The sequence below is a fragment of the Oryzias melastigma genome, linkage group LG18 (genome assembly GCF_002922805.2).
Source record: "Oryzias melastigma strain HK-1 linkage group LG18, ASM292280v2, whole genome shotgun sequence".
Lineage (NCBI taxonomy): Eukaryota > Metazoa > Chordata > Actinopteri > Beloniformes > Adrianichthyidae > Oryzias > Oryzias melastigma.
Window position 1 is genome coordinate 377979 of NC_050529.1, and position 8023 is coordinate 386001.

The 8023-nt window shown below is 48.3% G+C and overlaps 1 protein-coding gene across 2 annotated transcripts in view; it reads right to left on the reverse strand.

The window, feature by feature from the left end:
* Positions 1 to 1730: 1730 nt before the first annotated feature.
* The window catches only part of LOC112141491, an 8507-nt gene continuing 2214 nt past the window's right edge, over positions 1731 to 8023 (reverse strand). The window contains exons 5-19 of one of the 2 annotated variants that reach the window (XM_036216547.1): positions 7843 to 7914; positions 6696 to 6807; positions 6491 to 6617; positions 6098 to 6356; positions 5859 to 6015; positions 4614 to 4701; positions 4478 to 4540; positions 4206 to 4402; positions 3994 to 4128; positions 3618 to 3805; positions 3392 to 3537; positions 3088 to 3321; positions 2848 to 3007; positions 2584 to 2662; positions 1731 to 2444 (exon numbers count right to left, since the gene is read on the reverse strand). In XM_036216547.1, coding sequence (XP_036072440.1) covers positions 2585 to 2662; positions 2848 to 3007; positions 3088 to 3321; positions 3392 to 3537; positions 3618 to 3805; positions 3994 to 4128; positions 4206 to 4402; positions 4478 to 4540; positions 4614 to 4701; positions 5859 to 6015; positions 6098 to 6356; positions 6491 to 6617; positions 6696 to 6807; positions 7843 to 7914 — 2016 coding nt within the window. In that variant the 3' untranslated portion in view covers positions 1731 to 2444; position 2584. The remainder of the gene's footprint in view (positions 2445 to 2583; positions 2663 to 2847; positions 3008 to 3087; positions 3322 to 3391; positions 3538 to 3617; positions 3806 to 3993; positions 4129 to 4205; positions 4403 to 4477; positions 4541 to 4613; positions 4702 to 5858; positions 6016 to 6097; positions 6357 to 6490; positions 6618 to 6695; positions 6808 to 7842; positions 7915 to 8023) is intronic. The other variant, XM_036216548.1, reaches the window with a different exon arrangement.

Here is an 8023-nt window from a genome sequence, read left to right on the forward strand (position 1 = left end):
CCGCAGGAGCCACTAGAAGGAGGCCACAGGAGCCTCCTGTTGTCCACAGGAGCCACCAGAAGGAGACCACAGGAGCCTCCTGTTGTCCACAGGAGCCACGTCTGCTGGTTGATGTGGACCTTCAGAAACCATAAAAACTGTCTCTTGAAAACTTCATTCATCTGGGGGGTGGGGGGGTGGGGGGTCAGTTCTGGTTTTGGTCCAGATCATATGTTCTGTGCTGGTCCAGTCCTCTGATACAGACGATGGTTCCTCAGGATGTATATTAGCATGGTTGCTATAATCTGGAACATTTACATCTATGACTCTAAATTGATGTTTATTAATGTTCATGGTTTCTAATTAATAAATAATAATAAAAGTTCTGTTTCTGTTTTTTGACCATCTTCTCTCTGTAGAGACATACATCTGAGTTGGTTTGATAGCAATCAGGGATGTTTATGCTAACCCAAATGCTAATGCTAACACATAATCGGTTAGCATTAGCATAATTTATGCTAACATGGTGAACAGAGACCTCAGAACCCAAACATTCCTGTTGAGGAAGTCTTCATCTGCTGCTGGAAGATCTGGATCTGTGATCTGACAGGGTGGGAGGTGGGAGGGGATACTTGGTGATCCTTGGTGATCTTCAGTGATCCTCAGTGATCCTCGTGAACATCTATGATGTCTCCAGAGCAGATTCTCTTTTGTGACTTTTTCATGTGATTTAATGTAAAGTGATGGTGCACTGACATGGAGCCCTGAGGAACACCACACTCCAGAACAAATGTTCTGGATTCTGGTTTCAGAGGATTTTGGATTTCCTCCATATTTACAATCAGCTGATGTTCACCAAAAACCGGACAGGTTCAAACCAACAGAGAGCATCCAGAGAGGGAGGAGAGGAGGAGAACCGGGAGAGAACCTGAGAGGAGGATTAGATCAGCTCTGATCTGCTGAGTCAGCAGAGTGACACTAATAACACACAGACACACTGAGCTGCAGCCGGCACAGCTTTGATTGGCTTAGCAGGACTTACAGGTGTAAGGATGAGTGTGTGTGTGTGTGTGGGGGGGGGGTGAAATAAAACCACTTCCTGTTTTCAGGTTACACTTCCATTAACAGACAAACCTTTCAGACTAAAAGCATGCAGCTCCTCTGATCCTGAAGGACCTGAAGTCTGACTTCCCTTCATCTCTGCAGCCATTTTGTAGCTTTATGTGGACCCCCCCCAGCCCCCACCAGGGGGTGTGTGAGGGGGGGGCATGGTGTCTTCCCTGGGTTTCAGTTTAAAAGCTTTATGAGACATTTTCAGAATAAAAGCTCGTTTTTCTTTAGACTTTTCTGTGTTTCAGTTTGAGGATCTGCTGCCGTCCCGCCGTCCTCACAGGACGTAGGAGGAACTCTGGGTGGAGACGGGACGGAACCGCCCCGCCGTCCTCACAGGACGTAGGAGGAACTCTGGGTGGAGACGGGACGGAACCGTCCAAAGTCCTCACAGGACGTAGGAGGAACTCTGGGTGGAGACGGGACGGAGCCGTCCAAAGTCCTCACAGGACGTAGGGGGAACTCTGGGTGGAGACGGGACGGAGCCGTCCAAAGTCCTCTCAGGACGTAGGGGGAACTCTGGGTGGAGACGGGACGGAACCGTCCAAAGTCCTCAGATTAAAGCACATGTCTGGTGTTTTTCACTTCCCTCTTTATTTAAAATCTGATTTTAAACACAGAAGTTTGAAGCTTCTAGGAACTGAGACGGACTTCAAAAACTTTATTAAACACACCTAAAGATGACAGAGACAACCAAAGTATAAAAACAAAAACATCCACCGAAGGAGAACCAGATCTAGAGATGATCTGAAAACCACGACTTTAGAGATTCTATGGAACCAGAAGCAGCAGAGGAACCGGAGCAGATCAGCCTGGAGCACATGGGAAGTTTGTCTACTTAAACTCCTCCAAGTCCAGAACCACAAACCCCTGAATGTCAGAATGTGTTCACCAGCAGAGGTTCTGGTTCGTGCTCGCTCTGCTGCAGAACGAGTTAGAGATGAAAAGGATCAGAGCCTAAAAATCACATTCGATCTCATTTCTAAAGAGCTCCGCCCCCCAGAAAGCTCCACCGTCTTCCTGGAGCTTCATCTTCACAGCCTGAAGCTACATTAGTGTTCAGGTTTCATCCTTCGTTTGTGAGTCGTCTCTCCTCAGCACGTCATCCTGTTCTCAGAAATGATCGCTCTACCTTTGAACTCCTCTTTGAAGGCGGTTCTCCTGCTGTAACATCAGACCCTTCACACCTCAGACGTCTGCACCCTGTGAGCAGAACTCTGAGGGACAGAGATCCTGAACCACCGATAAGATTTTACCCAAAAAAAAGACAAAAACAGATTTAAAACCACCATGAGGGTTTGATCCAAACGGATCAGGCAGGTCAGCAGCCATCCATCGGTTTCCATGGTTACCACCTGAGAAGACAACAGGACTCTTAGTGGAGACGACACTCAACCCAGAGCTTTGACTGTCAGGCTCATGTGCACAGACAGGTGAGGCCTGTGAGCAGAAGTCTGGGATGAAACGTTCCCTTTGGTTCTGGAGCAGCTGTACCTCACGGGTCCTGGACGGAGACAGCAGCAGATCCACGTTTGGACCGCACCGATCGGCGTTTCTGAGCTCTGCTGCATTCCTGCAGAGAAACGAGGCACGGATGAAGAGTTCAGACGAAGAGTTTAGTTCCATCCTTCAACCTTAAAACTGTAAGTTTGAAAGCAGAAACAGAAATGTCCTAAAGTTCTGGAGAACCTCAGATTCTCCCAGAACCTGAAGACCTTAGTGATGAGCAGACGGGAGACGTTTGTGGGTGGGGCTTACAGGTGAGCAGCTCTTCTGTCTGAAGCACAGCTGCAGTCTGCAGTGCAGGAAGACGTCTCCAGAACTCTCAGAGAAACCGAACATCTTGAAGGAGAAGATGCTGGAAGCTGATTGGCCGTTTCTCTCCACCTGCACCGTGTGGTCGGCGGGGCTGGCACATCTAAACGGGAACAGAGAGACGCCGGTCGGTGGTGCCTCCACGGGGGCGTGGACAGAACCTCCGCTCAGCAGGACCCTCACCCATCACGGATCAGCTCGTATCTGGAGGTCCCGTTGTCGGTGGCCCAGCAGGAGTCCATCACCATGACGACCGCGGTTTCCTCCAGACCGTGCGTGTGGAGCTCCACCCAGATCCTCTGGTCCAGCTGCAGCTCGGTGCTCGGCTGCACCGCCTGTGAGCGCTCGGCGTCGGTGAAGGCCTTCAGGGTCAGAGTGTAGTTCCAGGATCCAGATGTGGCGAGCTGGACCACAGTGCTGCAGAGGAAGAAGAACTGATTCAGGGCTGCAGAAGCTGTTCTGACCAAAGCTGGAGCTCCGCCTCCACCTGCCACGGACGCTGAAGGCCACCGTCTGAACGCCCGGCCTGGTCTGAGCGCAGGAGAAGTCCACGTGGAACGGACCGTGGTGAGTGTCAGAGGAACCGTTCTGACCCCGGATGGTGTTCTTGTAGATCACATGACTGCTGTTGGTCTGCAGGACCAACATCAGACTTTAGAACCAGCCAGCCGACCCCCCCAGGAACATCGGTCAGGCTCTGGTTCTTAACCTACCAAGACCTGCGCCCCACAGGTGCTGCTGCTGTTGAAGCTGAAGGTCAGCATGTGCGTCTGCTCGTCCATCTGACCCCGGCAGGCGGCGTCGTTGAGGTGCAGCTGGGTGTAGTTGATGCCTCTGTCCTCCAGGAGACACCCGACCAAAGTGAGAGAGGCGGAGTTCTGTCGGCAGACCGCTGGACCACCTGGACAGAACAGCTGCCTTGTTGTGTGTTTGTAATGTGTCTAAGTGTTGTTGTGGCTTTTTATTGTGTTGTTGTTTTGTTTTCATTGAAACTGAAGACAGACATCCAATCCCGACCGTCAGAGTCCTGACAGACCGCCTCACCAAACCTGTAGTTAGTGGTTTTAGTGGTGGTTGTTGTTGTCGTACCCAGAGTGGTTCTTCCCAGGTACTTTGAGGCAAACAGTGCTCGGCAGAGGCAGCGGGTTTGTCCGCCGGGCCTCGTCTCAGAGCAGAACTCGTTTGGACCACACGTCCTGTCCTGACAGATGGCCACAGGGGGCGCTGCAGAGAGTAACACCTCAGACCTGAATCATGGAGTCACGATGCTTCGGAACAGACCTGTCCGAGTCTCGACCTACAGCACTCAGCTTTGGACCTCCAGCCCTGCAGGGCGGCGCCGTTGCTCTGGCTGCAGGCTCTCGCGTAGACCTCCAGGAACTGACACCTGAGGCCGTCCAGGTCAGGATATTTACACAAAACGTCCATGCAGGCAGTGATGTAAGGCTCAGGGTCCGTGGTACAGGAGGAGAAGAGCGCCCCCTTCAGGAGGTCACAGCTGAAAACATTAGGAGAGAAGAGTTTGTGATGTGTTCAGGTGACCACGTGATGCTCCTGACAGATCAATGCTGACCGTTCACTCATCCTGGTGCAGTTGATGGACGTGTCCACAGTGTCGCTGTACCGCGTCTCACAACTAGAGGGCAACCAAACCCAGAGTCAGGATTGCTCCTTAGCTAGCGTGAAAACGTACGCTGATGAGGTCTTACCTGGTGGAGCTGAACTCAGGAAGCCTCAGTTCACCCAAAGACACGCTGGCGTTTCCACACAGCCCGCCCACCGATGGAACAGCTGGCCCTGCGTGACCCCGAGGATCTTGGTTAATCTCGACACACTGAAAGTCCTGAGAAATAGACTAATGCTAAACTCCTAACCCTTTAACACCGGAGACGTCGTCAGGGACAGCAGAAGACACACCCTGTTTAACTACTGCAACTCTCAAGAACTACCGTAACTCTTCTGAACTACCAAACTCTCAAGAACTACGTCACTCCTCTGGACTACCAAACTCTCAAGAACTACTGCAACTCTCAAGAACTACCGTCACTCTTCTGAAATACCGTAACTCTCAAGAACTACGTCACTCCTCTGGACTACCAAACTCTCAAGAACTACTGCAACTCTCAAGAACTACCGTAACTCTTCTGAACTACCGTAACTCTCAAGAACTACCGTAACTCTCAAGAACTACCGTAACTCTTCTGAACTACCGTAACTCTCAAGAGTTAGGGTAGTTGTGATTTTTGTCTTGAAAGGTTTTATATAAATCAAAGATTATTATTACGTTAACACTTCTCTTTTGTAAAGTGATGGACATCAAAGCTGCTTTTCTCCTCTTCAGAATCCGCTGTAATTACGGTAATTCAGTTGAAAGACCTTCATCACTGGCGCTGAAGGTCCAGAGGTAAAGGTAAAATGATCGACTGAAGAAGCTACACAATCTGAACGTGTGGAGACAATAAAGCGGCTGAATAACAGTAAACATATTAATGTCCAGAATCCTGATCTAGATAAATAACTTGATCAATGCAAATATAAAAACAAAATGCAGCATCTCATAAATTAAAACGACATGGATGCACTAATTCAATTAGCAATCTGCTAAATATTATGCTAAGAAAACTAAAATATTATGAACAGTAAATTCTGATACTAGCTAAACTTGAAAAACAAACATTTAAATATGTATGATGCTAAGTAATGCTAATGTTGTTTAAGTCAGCACTAAATGTTTACTGTATGAATGCTAACTCTCGCTCACTTATCAAAAACAGTTCAAAGCTTATCCGGATTAGTTTACAGCAAACTAACCTGGATCAGAATGGAAACCGGATTAACACCAAATTGTAGAATTGCTTCCAGAACATGAGAATTCCTCTATTTTCTTGGATTAATTTGGTATTTTCTCTTCATAACTCGTTGAATATTTTACTCTCCTGCTTTCCCTCCTTTACCCGCTAGGTGGAGCTGCACAGAGTCACCGTTGAAGAAGGCGGTTGCAGTGAGGTTGGAGTGCGACACTTGGACGGTGACTCCGGTCTGGTCTTTGGACATCTCCACGCCATAAACCGTCTGAGCGGAGCTGTTGAGGACCATCGTCAGGTTGTTCAGCTGCATGGCAGGACGGAGAAACCACGAGTGACACCGGGTCAACCGCACCTTCACGCGCACAGTGTGACGGACGGCGGCTCACCCTGACCCGCCCTCCCGGGTCCAGGTTGATGTGAACGTCAGACCTGCCCATTTGCAGGATCAGGCCGTCCAGGAAGCTGACGTCTTTACGGCGCCGCTCCTGAAACATTGCTACGATCTGGAGGTCAGGAGCCGACAGCAGAGCGTAGGAGCACCGGTCCTCCACGAAGTTCAGCTGCCCGTGGACGTCCAGGACCGCGGGGCCGACCACAGAGCAGGTGCTGCGCGGGATCGGGGTTTGGGGAGGGACCTCAATGCAGCTGCCAGGAAGAAAAGTTCTGAGGTTGAGTCTCTGAGGAAGATCCTCAAAGAGATCGTTGGGTCACTCCGGACTAAACTTCTTTAAAATAAACCATAGAGTCCATGTAGCAGTGAAGCAATACGAGACACACACCTGCCGTTGCCTTGGCAACGCTCCAGTGGACCACAGGCAGACACCTGCAGACCAACGTCTTCACTGCAGTTGAGGAAGAGGCAGGTCTCTGGAGAGTTCACCTGACGTCCAGGTTCATAGACGACACCTGTGAGAAGAACAGAGAAGTTCTTTGGTTTACAGCAGAAACTCCCGTTTCAGAGGATCTACCATGGACGTGTCCCACCTGAGTAGAAGCATCCGCTGGTGTCCAAGTATCCTCGGATTTGTTTGTTTCCAGGAGTGTTGGTGACCTTCACAGTTTCCACTCTGGTTCCACTGACCAGAACATCAACCACCTGAAGAACAGACTCACCTTTACCAGCGCAGACGCAACAAAGCAACAGTTCTGTTCTGTAATCATGCTAACACAAAATAGCGTAACGCACAGCTAGCTGGTCTCAGTCTCAGCCAAGCTAGCTCATCTGGTTTGATTGGTTACTTTATTATTTTTCCCTTTTCTACCAAAAACGGTTGATCATGAAAACTCAACCTCACAACTGTTGAATGTTAGCCGATGCTAAATGTTAGCATTGGCTAAATATTATCAGATAATGTCAAATGCTGAATGGCAATGCTAAATAATAGGTGATGCTAAATGTCATCAAATATTATCAAAAACTAATTGTTAGCAAATGCTAAATGTTCACATTGGCTAAATGTTACATAATATTAAAATGGTCAATTTTACCTAATGCTAAATGTTACTACATGTCAAAAGCTAAATGTTAGCTGATCAAAATGTCAAATGCTAACTACTAGTTGATGCTAATAGTTAGCAGATGTAAAAAAATATGTTAACTGATGCTAAATGTTAACAAATGTCAAAAGCTAAATGTTAATTGATGCTAAATTAGCTAATGTCAAAATCTTGATGTCAGCTGATGTTAAATATTAGCAAATGTCAAAAGTTAAATGTTATGTAATGCTAACTGTTAGCTGATGCTAACTGTTAGCTGATGCTAAATGATAGATACTTGTGGAGTAGAGCAGCTCAATCTTCTTCCTAACAATCTCCCACCTGCCTTTTTCCATCTAATTGCTGCTGATTACCTGCATCAGGTGTGTTCAGTCAGTCTGACTCTGCAGAGCTTGATGAAGAGCTAAACCAGGTGTGTTTAGGCGGGACATCATCCAGGTGGGAGATATAGACCCAGATTTATTTCATCTTTTTATTATTTAACTGATTTGATTTCTAATCATGGATATAAAGTTAATAGAACATTATTGGAACATAGACAAAGGAAGGTAGAACTTTCATGAAGGAGGTTCTCTTGAGTTCTGGTTCTGTGAGTTCTGATGGTTCTCGATCATCCCTGAGGTTCTCCACTCACCACGGTTCCTACAGCAGTGGTGTACAGGTACAGCGCCGACCGCCTCCCAAAGCTGACCAGAGCCAGGCTGGTCTGCAGAGAAGAAGAAGGTCAGGGAGGAGGAGGAGGAGCAGGAAGAGGAGGAGGAGGAGGAGGAGGAGAAGGAGGAGGAGCAGCAGGAGGAGCAGGAAGAGAAGGAGGA